Source organism: Poeciliopsis prolifica, unplaced genomic scaffold (genome assembly GCF_027474105.1).
Source record: "Poeciliopsis prolifica strain line A6 unplaced genomic scaffold, Auburn_PproV2 SCAFFOLD043, whole genome shotgun sequence".
NCBI classification, from domain to species: domain Eukaryota; kingdom Metazoa; phylum Chordata; class Actinopteri; order Cyprinodontiformes; family Poeciliidae; genus Poeciliopsis; species Poeciliopsis prolifica.
In genome coordinates, this window is record NW_026562418.1 from 3,846,049 (window position 1) to 3,860,029 (window position 13,981).

Sequence of the window (13,981 nt, forward strand, 5' to 3'; positions counted from 1 at the left end):
TTTTTAGAGCCAGTTGGGGAAAAAAATGTATTAGATGATTCTATTGAAATCATTTTTACACAGAGCCACTGCTGAAGGTCCAAAGAGCCACTTGCAGGTTGCAGACCTCTTGGACTGGACACACTTCAACTGAGCTCTGAGTTTACTTAAAAGATCAAAATAAAAATGAATAAATAAATACATCACTAATAAATAAATAAACCATATATTTAAAACAAATATTGCATATTTATGCTAGAAGGGCTTATATATGAAACCTAAGTCTCTGTGGATTTTTAGGTTTCAATGGATAAATGGATGAATGATGGATGGATGGATGAATGATGGATGGATGAATGAATGAATGATGGATGGATGGATGATGGATGGATGGATGGATGGATGAATGATGGATGAATGATGGATGGATGGATGGATGAATGATGGATGAATGATGGATGGATGATGGATGGTGTTGTGGTGAACAACGCCTGCAGAACAATATCTCTTCATCTTTGTTCCAAACTTCACCAGAAGCTGCTGACTGCACGCGCTGGAGGGCGGACCATAGAGGAGGAGCGCAGCGCGCGCACAAACCCGCCGCTGCCTCGAGGACATCTTTCTGTTCCTCTAGGATTCTGGAGTGAGAGGAGGGAAAGAAGAACATCTCTTTTTCATTTCTGCTTCTGTTTTGTGGTTTTCTTTGCTTCCGTCACTTGTGGCGTTAGATCCCGACAGTCAGCAGTGACCAGGCGGACATGGAGCCCCACACGGTCCCCGGAGCCGCAGCGCAGCTCTCTCTGTCCGACCTGTACTCCGTCATCCCCTTTAACGTCACCTTCCCGGAGGAGCTGGCCGGGCTGAACGCCACGGAGCCCGGCAGCCCGGTGAGGGGCGCCGGGGGTATGGTCATCGCTGTGTCCATCACGGCGCTTTACTCGGTCATTTGCGTCGTGGGTCTGCTGGGCAACGTCCTCGTCATGTACGGAGTGATCAGGTAAGTATGAGTGGCGTGTGTATAAAGTGATCGGAAATGGGATGAAAACTATTCACTTAAAAATGTGGGATTTTTTATTTGAAGTCAGAAAATGTCCAGCTTTTCCAATTTATTAATTTGAGTCCATTTAATGAAATAGTCCTTGAAAACCTCTGGTGTCTCATTAAAACTGCTTTCCTGTGGCTGGAGCCCTCAGACAGATCTCTTCAGTGTCTCCTCTCATCTGTTCTGCAGGAATAAGGTCTTTAATGATGATGAAAGAACGTTAATTTTGAGTCTGATGAACCTTTTCTGTGTTAAAGTGGCCATATGTATTAAATCAACTTGTTAAAATACCCAATTATGGCTCATTGTCATGTAACTGGAAGAGTTGACCACAGTATTATTTCAAACATTATAGGGTAACTGCATCCTCAGGGATCTCTGAGAGAAGACTTTGACCCACGGCACAAAATTTTGTTCAATTTAATTTACTTAAATAGCTCCAAATGTCATCTCTAGGCACTTAATGAAAATAATGATTTTAATGTAATCAGATGTATTTCAACTGATTGGATTATTCAAAATTGGTTAAAGCGTCTCCATTTAAGGAAACCCAGCAGATCCAGTCATGAATTTGTTGTAACAAACAAAACAGGATGAGGAGATTTTCAAGATGTGATTCTCTGATTTATTCTGACTGAAAAACTCTTCATCTGACCTGACCAAAGCAGTCAGCAGCGCTGGTCAAACTCCCAGTAGAGTTTCACAACTTCCTCATGGTTCCATTTTTTTTTTCTAAGGTAGGATAGAAATGCCAGATTTTTCTTCTCACACCCAGCTGGCATTTGAACAGTGTCTGCTGGTTGTTATGGAGACACGGTGACCCCCAACAATCATCTCTTTGCTGCATTTCCTTAACAGCGTGCCGCGACCTTCCTCTGCTCACTGCATCTGTAGGCAGGATGAACACGAGTCCTGCTGATCAGTGGCTCACAGGAGGTGTGTGTCCCATTACAGTCACAACCCAGGGAAACAGAAAGTTCTGTACTATTAACCAACTCTGATTTATTTATCTAATGTCAAGATGAAAGGAAAAGAAAAATCTTACAAGAAAATAAAATAAAAAAATACTAAAAATAAAACCTTTTCGATGTGAGAAAAATGCATTTGTATTAGAAGTTGCTCAGCAGCACCTGCCACTCTGACCTCAACAGCCTGACTGGTTGGATTGGGTTTGTGCAGGAAGTGAAAGGAAATATTCCTGAATTTAATCTCATCTTATTACATCACGATGTGCATTTGTGTGCATGCATTGGATCCTATTGTTCCTGGATGAACTCTCTTCATCAAGAACATGTGATGATGAAGAGACTTCATCATCAGCCACCCAGAGAGGGCCATGAGTTGTATCGTAATATTTGCTGTATCGTAATGACGAAAATATTTAAGAAATTAGCTGAAAAACAATTTCTTCTGTATAGAAAGCAATCTTAGCACCACAAACACAAATACTGTTCTTGAAAAACACAAGAGAAAATTTTCTTCAGGATGCCACATAATGAAAAACTTTGGATTTATATTAATAAACTGAATGAAGTTTTCTCATTAAACAGTTGAAATAGTGAACAGAAAGTTTCCAATAATACTGACAGTTTTGTTTACTTAAGTTCATTAATTGGAATTTATTGAAACATTGACAACACACTGCAATACACTCTCTCATGAAAAGATCATAAAACGTAATTGTCTGAGGATGCTGTTTAGAAACAGGCTCCGTTAACCGATCTACTCCGACTGGCTGGTCCTGCCAGCACATCAGAAGGGCGGTCAGATTTATTTTCTAACGCTGCGGTCTCAGCGGACAGGCAAACAGGAGGAGAAGCAGCAGGACCTGGCAGCAGAAACAAACTGTCAGATCAGCTGCTGGTGGCATTTTACTGGAAAAAGAGACGAAAGCCAAGATCTGCAGAGGAAATGAGGAAGGAAAAAACAAAAGAAACAAACACGCATTTCTGAAAATTCAAATACTTGAAATGATTCTCTGTTTTTCTGAGGTCTGAGTGAAAATTGTGTGTGAAACAAAACACAAAAGAAGGACCAAAGGAGGGTCATGATGGTGATAAATGATGTGGGTTAGAAACATGCTAATGAGTTTCTTTTAGAGAAAACAATCTGATCCTGGATCTTTGATGTCAGACATTTGTTCTCAAACTCTTGACTAGATAATTTTCACCCATTTATCTGCTTGCCTAAATCACATACAGAATGAACTAATTCTTTCTGAGGTCTGATTTGTCTGGCAGAGTAAACTGGTACAAGTCGAATACAGCAGCAGAAAATAAGCAAAGAAAATGTAACCACTATTGTTTGATTTTCATCATTCTAGTTCAAGTAAAATGAGGCCCTGTGTACAAAACCCCTAAAAATGTGATGGAGATTTTTTTAAATCCAGAATCATTTCCTAAATCTGACCAAATTTGTTTCTAATGTGACCTTGGAAATGATCTGCAAGAAAAGAAAATCATCACCTTCTAAAAATAATGGCCTGTCATTCTTTGTAAAATGTATTTTGTGGCCTTAGTCATCTTTTACCCATAAAGGTGTGGTGATTCCTTTTTTCTGGTTTTGTTTATTTTGCTAAAATATCTTGGCAAAAATGTCTTAGACCAGAAAAGAGATGAAATTATAATTATAGAATTTAAAGGAACATTTAATAAACAAATTAGTCTTTACAAAATTGGATCAATTGTGCTTTTTCATTAGGTTTTCTAGATTATAAAAAACATCCCAATAAAAATGAAAAAATTATCATTTTATTCCAGTTCAAAGCCCAACAAATAAATACACAAAAGAAATGAAAAACCTTGAATATAATATTTTTTCGAGTCAGAAAGACTTGATAAGAAACCGCAATTGCTCAAATTTAGTTTTTTATTTATTTTTTTAAGTTTTGAAGCCTTTTAGCAAAAAAAAAGGACTGTTAGGAAATATTAAACCAAGAAAGAACAAAACCTTTTTTAATATTTCAATTTCTAATAGCCAGTCTGTCTACAGAATATTTAGTTTTAAAAACAGTTTTAAAAACTGTTGTGAAAGACTGATTAAATCCTCAAAACTGTACTTTCTGTAGATTTATGAAGACTGGTGCAACGCATGCTGCCAGGTCATAATTATCATCAATCAATCTGCCACACAGTGCAAATGTACTGCCATAAAAATGCATATAAGGAAGCCTGAAAATATATGAGTCACAACGAAGAATATTTAATAATTAGCTGATGCAGGAGAGAAAGGTGAATGTTTGTTGAAAAGTAAAGGCAGAAATAGTTCAAATGAAACCTTGTGTCTACATTTTCTTCAGTATAAGCAAAGAAAGAAAAAACATCTTTCTGGTCACGTTGCAGTGGTTTCCTGTCCAACAGGATCCAGTCGTCCAGCGGTGAAAAACTCTCCTCGACAAGCCGCTGCAGGTCACATAAGTACTGCACAGGAAAAAAACAAATCCAATGAATTTCACATGAAAATCACATGAGAGGACTTGTTAGTGATTGAATCCATTAGCCTTTAGTTATACTTTGCACAATGAAAGCATCACAAAGGGCCTTGCAGTCAATAAAAACAGAGTGAAAAAAAAAAAACAAATAGAAGAAGTAATGAGCAAAACAAACAAACGAACAAACAGAAATGTGTGGTTAACTAATTGGTTGCTGGTTTGAGTTATCGGTTATTATTTTGTTCGTAATGACAGTTTGAAGAGAAACACGAGTTTTTTTTTTCCTCCCTGTGTTGCAAAGTTGGAAGTTATGAAGTTTATCCTGTAAAACAGAAACCATCATTATATAGACAAAGACAGACGAAATAATTAAGTAAAACGAGGTTGTCAAAGTAAAAAGGGGAAGTAAAAATACAACGGCTGCTGTTAGCTTCTGAGCTCTCGGCTTAGATTCAGGCAGCCGTCATTTTTCCACATCATTTTTACTTTTATCTGTATTTGTAGGTACAATTTTTTTTTTTTTATGTTCCCACTTCAACAAACACAAACAAAACCCGGATCCAATATGGCTGCTTTTCTTATACAATATGGTGAGAATTGCAGGCATGAACTACTTTGCGAGTTTTTACCTCGGCCTCACGCTTAGTGCTGTATTTGTGTCATAAGAGTTTGAATGAATAGCAATTAACTGGTTAGTTAAATTATTATTGTTTTTCTTGTGCAGTCTGGTGTGACTTTACTCCCAGATTAGTGCTTCAGTAACTCTGTCCTTCTAATATGATGGATGAACACCAGCTATCAACTAGCTGGGAATATATTTACTGCTTAAAAGCTTCTAACTGAATCTTGGTGAGAAATTTTTAAACTTTACCATTAAGCATTTGACCTTCATTATAAATAAATGTCTTATTTGGCTAATGCATCAGCGAGGTTATGTAACTGCTGCAGATGTGAGCTCTGATATTTGTGCAACAAGCAGTCTGTTATATCACCTCTGAGAAGGTAATGAAATCAAAATCAAATAAAATCCAACCCAAAGCTACTGACATAAGCAAAATGAACATTTTTGCAGGTAAACATGACGGCCTAGGAAAACACACAGAATGGAAAAGATCCGGAATAATAAACCATTAGGTGTGAATGACATTTCAATCTGAGATGATTCAAATCAGAAGCTTTTTTATGAAAAAAAAAACCCCTCAAAACAAAACAAACAACAACAAAAAAAAACATCCATTCGTAAGTCGTTTTCCCCTGGCTGCATGTAAATAAGCGAAGCCTCATAAATTTTGGATTCTGGCCTTCGCTCAGATGCCCGTTTCCAAACACTAAAATGTGTACAAGCACTATTTATAGCAGATCTGCATGGATCCTCACGTCAGTGTGGATTGGGCATTGGGCGGTGGCGCTGCTGAGAGCCCTTGGTCTGATTGCTAGTGGAAAGGCTCACACTGGCATCTCTGGGGACGGCCCGCTCTAAATGCAGGTTAAGTCTGCAGCACCAATAACTCCTTGGAGGTGTTCGGTCCTCCACATTCCCGCTGCCACGCTTGTTAGAAGAAAATGAAGTCGATTGCTCATAAAGTTCAGAATGAAGTGGCCTCCGTTTGAAGTCAATTCAGTGGGCATCCACAGTAAGAAATGAGATTGCCTAAGGACAGCAGAGGTACTTTTATGACGACAAGACGAAAGGTCCTTATCGAGGACTCTGGAAATTTAGAGGTGATGAATCAGAACAAGAAAGAATAAATCTGTAGTGATCAACTTGTTGGGAAAAAAACCCATAAGCAATAGAGGAGTGTGACAAATGGCAAACTGATTCCTGGTGTCCAGAGACCAGAGGAAGGTCAAAAGGGACGACTGAGTTCTAAAAATCAAACAGAAGCTACATTTCCATTCCAAATGTGTGCAAACATTTGTCTACATTCTGCAAATGTTTAAGAAGTGCAAGTTTGCGATTGTGGTGTTTTTGTCGAATCGCAAACGCAGTTAAAATCACAGGTGAATAAGTTTGTTCACACAGTGAGGTCATCAAACCTTCACCCTCTGGCTACTTCCTGGTGTCTTCTTTGCGCCGGTGGCAGTGATCATGTGACGCATGCGATGTGAAACAAGTCCTTCGATTGCAGTTTTGTGAAATAAAGTTTGATTGAGCAGAAAAAACGCCTCATCCTAGCAGCAAAATATTTTATTGGCAATTGAGAGTTTTTTCCAATTTGTTTTCTAAAGTCAAAATGTTAAATTACACAAGATGCTTGTTCTTAAATCACAGCTCAGTAACAAAAAAGGTCTTGACACATTTAATCCTTTTCCCAGATGGAAAAATCTAAATGAATACTTTTAAACATGTAAGCTTCTGCATAGACAATGCTGAATTTATATTGTTTCTAGTAAGTTGATATTGTAACATAATTCATAACGTGTTATTCCATGTGTTACTGAAATTTCAGTCTGAAAACTTAAGAAAACCCTTAAAGCCAGAAAGTCGGTGTGACCTTTTCTAAATTTGATTTGAACATTCCTCCTGACCCTTCGACCAGATGGCGGCGGCTTCATCTCCACATGTTTTTTAAAGCTCAAAGTCCAATGTTTTGCTCCTGAACAAGCTCTCAATTTCTGATCACTTGTAGATTTTTTGACAAACAAAAGAGGTGAGCACAGAGAATAAATATAATTATAAGACATCAAAAGATGCTATACAGAGATCGATCCTCCCAAACTGTCCCTCAATGTTTGTCCTACACTCCATAACCAACTATTGTAAGATTGCTGCTTGATTTAACCTTTCTCTTTTTCTTGTATCCATTTTTGTTCCAACCAGATACACCAAGATGAAGACAGCCACAAACATCTACATCTTTAACCTGGCCCTGGCTGATGCCTTGGCCACCAGCACGCTGCCTTTCCAGAGTGCAAAGTACCTGATGAACACCTGGCCCTTTGGACAGGCTCTGTGCAAGCTCATCATTGCCATTGACTACTACAACATGTTCACCAGTATCTTCACCCTCACTATGATGAGTGTGGACCGCTACATCGCCGTGTGCCATCCCGTCAAGGCGTTGGGCTTTCGGACACCGGTCAAGGCTAAGATGATCAACGTCTTGATATGGGTCCTGTCGTCCGCGATTGGGGTGCCGATCATGGTTATGGCTGTGACCAGAGTGAACGAGGCTGGTAGGGAAACGGTCTCTTTCACTATTAATGACATTTTAGATTTCTTGAAGCGTTAGTTATTGTTGTTCTTAATGGTAATTAATTTTCTGGTATTATTGGCACTGGAGGCACTTAAGCTAATGGGAATAGTGGTGCTCATAAATAAATTCACACCAGCCCTGTTTAGTCTGCTTGAATCAAACTTCAGTTCTATGCAAACAAACGTTTGAGGAAGTGTGACCACATAATCCAATTCTGATGCAAACTAAAAAACGAACTCTGGTCCACCTTAAAGCTTTAAGTCCATCAAATCGATTTTTCCCTCCCGTTCTCTTTCAGGTAACATTACATGCATGTTGAAATTTCCTGACCCTGACTGGTACTGGGACACCGTGACCAAGATCTGTGTTTTTATTTTCGCCTTTGTGGTCCCTGTGATGGTCATCACTGTTTGCTACGGCCTGATGATCCTGCGTCTGAGGAGCGTCCGTCTGCTCTCGGGCTCCAAGGAGAAAGACCGCAACATGCGGCGAATCACCCGCATGGTCCTGGTGGTGGTGGCAGCCTTCATCGTCTGCTGGACCCCCATCCAGATCTTTATCATCGTGAGGACGATGGTGGAGATCAACACCAGAAATCCTTTTGTCATAGCCAGCTGGCACTTGTGCATCGCCTTGGGCTACACCAACAGCAGTCTTAATCCTGTCCTCTACGCCTTTTTGGATGAAAATTTTAAGCGTTGCTTCAGGGATTTCTGCCTGCCCTGCCGGGCCCGCATGGAGCAGAACAGCGTGACCAGCGCCCGCAACACCACCCGGGAGCCGGTGTCCGTCTTTGCTCCGACCGAGGCGGGAAGGAAGCCTGCATGACTAGCCGAGGAGAGGGTCCCTCTTCGCTCCAATGTGAGCACAATCCATCAAGATCCACAGTCACAGGAAACCCTGATCTCCACCACAGAGTTTTGATGCCCAGTGAGGGTAAAATCAGCAGGAATGTCTGAGCTCACAGTCAAAAACAGTGTCTGACTTTGACAGATTGTCCAAAGCCCATCATCCCACAGTAAGATCATGAAGCAGAATGTTCTTAGTTTTTATCTCAGAATAAGACGGTAGGAGAGTTCAAGACAACAGCAGCAGCTGGTACACTTAAGAGGATTTCAACGATTGCATTGGCAGGTGAAACAACCACATCAGAAAAAAACTGCTTCAGTGTTTGTTTTTTTTTACATTAACAAAGTGAGAAATACATGACGCACCAAACCAACGATGGCTCAGTGGAAGAGTCCTCTGCCTGAACAGATTTGATCTAAAGGAGGCCACAACGAACTGCGCTGCACCAGAACGAGTGATTAAATGATTTTAAAGTGTTTCTTGCTGAATATATAGAAGTACAATCAATTTCAAATTAGATGGAAGGATACATGTCACAGAACTTCTGTGTCTGGATGTCTATAGACCCACTTTGAGATCAAAATTCGTTGGTCCTCAGCTGTCCACTGGAGACCACCACTGACAGCCTCGACCACAACAACGGCTTAACGTCTGCAGTCTAGTACTTCAGAGGCAGCCAATTTTACTCCACACCAGTAATTAGAAAAAGAAACTCTGAGGTCTGTCTCGCTCTGTTGGACACTTGTGAAAAGTGGCGCGGCGCTCTCTGAAGCGATGACTCACTCCGGGAAATTCAGCTTCCTCAATCAGACCGGAGCCAGCGGAGACGGAGGTGACGAATGATGACTTCAGCTGAGCCGACATGCTTCACACGACTGTTTGTTGAAGTCGTCAAATCCAGCTAAATTTGGGTTTTCCTGAAAGCTCAGAGTTTAAATTATGACAACAGAGAGAGACGTTTGGGAGACATTAAACACACATGAGCTAGTATGTAGCCTTTCTAAAGTAGTAAGACTACTTTCACTTTTCTCCATTTTCACTTTGTTGGCATTAAGACCAGTGGTGGGAGTCAATAAAATTTTAATTGCAGGGCCTGTAATTAACTTATGAAAAGGTGGAACGACTATGTGAACGTTTGCATTAAAACAATTGAATCTTAAGTTACTTTAAGAGAAACGCAGATGTTTTGTGATTGGTTCTCCTTTCGTCTCTCTGAGTGTTTCGATTTTGCTGCTTTCTGTTTATTTCACGCAGAAAAATTTGAGAATCCGAGTTAAGAGACTTCATGTGTAAGAACAGCCTACAGAAACTGTGTTGGACTTTCACACTGGCTCAGATATGGAGACAATAAATAGAACATGAGATGTAAATGTACGCCATGTGGTTGGTTTGCTTGTGTTACCGCATCGTGTGCTGTAGAGTCCATAGCCGTTCATTCTGTGACCATTGCTGCCTTTGTTGGGTGAATGTCTCTCAGAGCACGTAACCTTTACAAATTCAAATTTCTTCCTGAAATAATGTAATGTTCTCTATATTATGAATACAGATGGTTTTTTTCAGGCTAACGGTACCAAACAGGATGCAAGTTCTTCTTCTGTTGGATGCTTCCTGAAGGGACCACTGGACTGAATCATTTGCATTAATTCTTTTGAAACCGAATGTTGTTGTTCGCTACATTCATGAGTCTCGTTTTCTCGGTGATCTTCCTCTCCTCCTGTGGCTGAGCTCCATATTCTAAATCACATGTCTGTCCTCTAATGGCCTAAAAGCCTAAACTGTCCTTCTAATATATAAATCTCAACCTCGTCACTTCCAGTGGCTGCATTTCTATCAACCATATAATTGCACATTTTGATATTTTGAATATCTATTTGCTTAATGTAAACATACCGATTTGGAAAAACTCCATCATTTTACCTTAAAAAGAGTTGGTGTGAGGATGACGTGTTTTTTTTTGGCTGTATCAAACATGCAATGGAAACGCGAGTCACATGATCAACAACTTGATGCCACTATAATTAAGTATTAATGACTTATTTATAGGGTTTTTTTATCGGTTCTTAATTAAAGTAAACAATTGTGGAATTGTAGTTTTTTGACACATTGGACATTTTTTTCTCATGTTTGTAATGGAATCGCAGCTAATGGAAACGTTTCCTTCATCTCTCACTCTGCTTGCCATCCTCTCCATCCGGTTGGCCAGAGGTAATTAAACTCTCACTGGTCTTTTATCCAGTAACTGCAGCTGCGTCTGTTAAACCACATAACCCTGCAGCACAGAAAAAAAGGATATATTTACATTTTATAGAATAAGCCCAACACCAGGTAATTCCAGGGTACAACTCTGACATCAATGTTTTTGATTTATATTTGGCAATTCATCAAACCTTTCGCATTTTAGGTTTGGGAAGTTTTTTCTTTTTTCAAATATAGGAGAGAATTTGGTCCAGGTTTCTATTTCAATGACACGTGAAACAGAAACAATGGAAAACAAAAAGAATATAAAATGCAAAAAAATAAAAAATAGATCATTAGAGAGCAAATCGAACAAATCTTTTTTGAGATAGAGTTTAAGAAACCACAACACGAAAATAAATAAAAACTTCAAGGGTGAATCTGAAACTGTGGCATCGATCTTAAGATGCTTAAGATCCAATACAAACACGACTTGATGTTGACCTGATCGATATTTGCGAGAGATGGACTCACTTACCTCATTGCCTCCCTCTGCATTCGCAGAATGAAGCTCTGGTGTGTCTTCAAATACAAAGCAAGTTTAGGGACATTTATCAACTCCATGTTCACTGAACTCCAAAACACACAGACCATCTGTTTAGAGCTAATAAGAACTGGAACGCCAATCAATATATTTGATGTATATTTTCTTGATGATGAGATTTAACAAAATGTAATGTTTACTGTTTGTTTACTGTGTTATATTTTTATGATGTAAGCACTCTGTCCTGCCTGGTTCTGAAATGTGCTGTACCAACTTGACTTGTAGCTGACTGCGGTTTAAGGCAAGATGAGTTCGTCCCATTTTGACTCATCAAGATGGAAAAATTTGCAGCTCAGATTTTTCTTCTAGTTTCAGACAAAATCGGACCGTCAAAGGTTTCACTCATATCTTGTTTAGGTAAAGCCTCAGTGCTGTATGTTTCATTTGTATGCTATTAATTGTGACTTCTGTTTTATTCTTTGATACTTTGTTGCTGTAAATAATTCAGTTTGATGACATTGTTGAAGTTGGTGTGATGTTGCATTTATCTTGTTTTATCCTGACCAGGAGAAAAAGATGAATGATCCCAATGGATTTCTGTCCTGCAAAAATAAAGTCAAATAAAAAAATAAGAATAAATTATTTCTCATGTCTTTAGTATCAGGACCGCTTGATGTAGATGTAGAGGACAATGTTCCTCTGTTTTCTGGAAGATACTATTTGAATATATTTGCCAGTGAATCCAGAAATCCTTCCTGTCTTTAACTGTCTCTTTGAAATTAATCTTTAGTCTTTCTGTGTGCTTTTCTCTTCCGCATTTTCAGAGTTAACTAGTGAATAGATAACACCCAAATGATTCTTTAGCTAATTGTGAGTGGACTGCTTTTAGTTTCTGTGTTTTGAAATAGTGTCAAAAACCAATCGCTCTATTACCACTGACTGTTTCTGTTGCTGGTTCAAACCATTCAGGATAGATAAAGACTTGGTGCCTCCTCTCCAATTCCAAAATCCCGTAATGATAAGTGTATGAGATAGCTTTCAATAATAGGTAGGCTACTGTAGGTCTTCCTAAGACCTCTTCAAATCCTTTTCAAATCTGTTCCAAATCTGCATCCAAATGAAAATGCGAATGGTTTTCTATTTCCAAGTTTTTAGATTTGAACTTATGAAACAAAGAGGCTGTACTAGAATAAGACCTGCACTATGCAATGCATCAACAACAACAAAAAAACCCCTCAGAGACGGACATGTTACCATCAAACATAGGAGAGTCAACTAAACTGATACTGAAGTTAGTAGCTGATTCAAATGAACGATTGGATGAGTGAAACAACTTTGAGATGCTAAAATGCTAACTTTAGCTTGTGAAGACAACAGAAACGTTGCTGTTAGCTAAGCTGTTAGCTAAGCTGTTAGTCAATGAGCATTCTCTAAAAGATTAGCAGAAGGGAATCAGTTTAAACCTTTACTTTGAATCACCTGATAATAGCATGTGGTAGTTTAGCATGTGAGTGTGTGTGAACGCTTGTTTCTGTCATAGGCTTTTGTGCTGGCTGAATTATGAGATGACTGCAAGCTAACATTTTCTGGTTGGATGGTATGAAGCCTGTTATTCGGTGCACTGAGGCTCTGCAGTAGAGTCGTCGGTAGGAGTTGCTTGGTTTCCATGCATCTCTGCACTCTTGATGATTTTCTCTCTTTCCTTGTCGTTTGTCAGTAGCTGATGGAGAAAACTCCGGTGGCAGATGGCGTGTTTGGCCTTGTGCACATTCTGACTTAAATTGTGCCATTAAGGTCGATTTCCTCATTCTCATCTCACGTCTGCAGTTCATTTGCGAGCAGATTAGCGTCTGTGCTCTTAAAATGTTTCCGTCTTTTAAGGTGCATCATTGCATCACTGACGCCGAAGAGGAAATAAAACTGTCTTTGGACTCAGAGCTATTCGAGTGTTTTATCTGTTTCTGTAAACTACAGGGATCAGTATTCAAAATCGAACGGCAATTTGTTCTTTGACAGTTTTTGTGTGTGTGTGATTTCACACGTAAATCCAAATTATCGACCAGACTTTAGGTTTCAACTGCTGCACGGATGACATGATCTTTTTCTGGACCTTGATTTTACACTCTTAAAGAAGAATCTGCTGTCATGTGCATTCAGGTCTCCATTCGATTCTTGCATACAGTGAATCTTTGACCATTCAAGGTTTATTATTTGTGGACTTTTTTTATTTTCTGCAACTCCAAATTATTTGCTGAAAACTCACTAATTGCTGAATCTCTTTCTTGATTGCATCAATATTATTCTAAAGACCTGAAAAAACCTCAAAATATTAACAAGTATTTCTGGTCTCATGTCCAGTGCAAATGTCTTAGTTCACTTGAAATGAGACTAAACTAATTCACAAGTCACTTTTCAGGAAGCAGAAAGAGTTAATAATGGGGATTTTTGAATTTCAAGTCAATAACTCCCATGTTATAAAATGTTGTAAAATTCAACTCGTAATCTACAAAAAATGTCTTGTTAGAAGAAAAATGAAATGTCAAAGGAATGTTTTAATCTTTTGAAAAATTAAAACAAGGTTCTAAAACTTGCTCAAAAGTTACTTTTAAGTTTGTTTTGTCTTTCTTCAGAATCTAGAGCAAAAATTATTTGGGGATTTCAGTAATTTACGGTCTTCCAAGCCGATGGAAAAGTAATGATGATTCCATCTAATATTCTTGACAAATTGACGAGTCAATTCAGGTTGTGGCTGTAAAAAAATGAAT

At 38.9% G+C, this 13,981-nt stretch overlaps 1 protein-coding gene across 1 annotated transcript; it reads left to right on the forward strand.

Annotated features, from left to right (window-relative positions):
* The first annotated feature begins 622 nt into the window (after positions 1-622).
* oprd1a (opioid receptor, delta 1a) lies at positions 623-11,855 on the forward strand. Its single transcript, XM_055055954.1, has 3 exons — positions 623-976; positions 7,273-7,628; positions 7,947-11,855. The coding sequence occupies exons 1-3, from the start codon at positions 738-740 to the stop codon at positions 8,474-8,476; spliced, it is 1,125 nt and encodes a 374-aa protein (XP_054911929.1). The 5' UTR covers positions 623-737; the 3' UTR covers positions 8,477-11,855.
* The last annotated feature ends 2,126 nt before the right edge of the window (positions 11,856-13,981 follow it).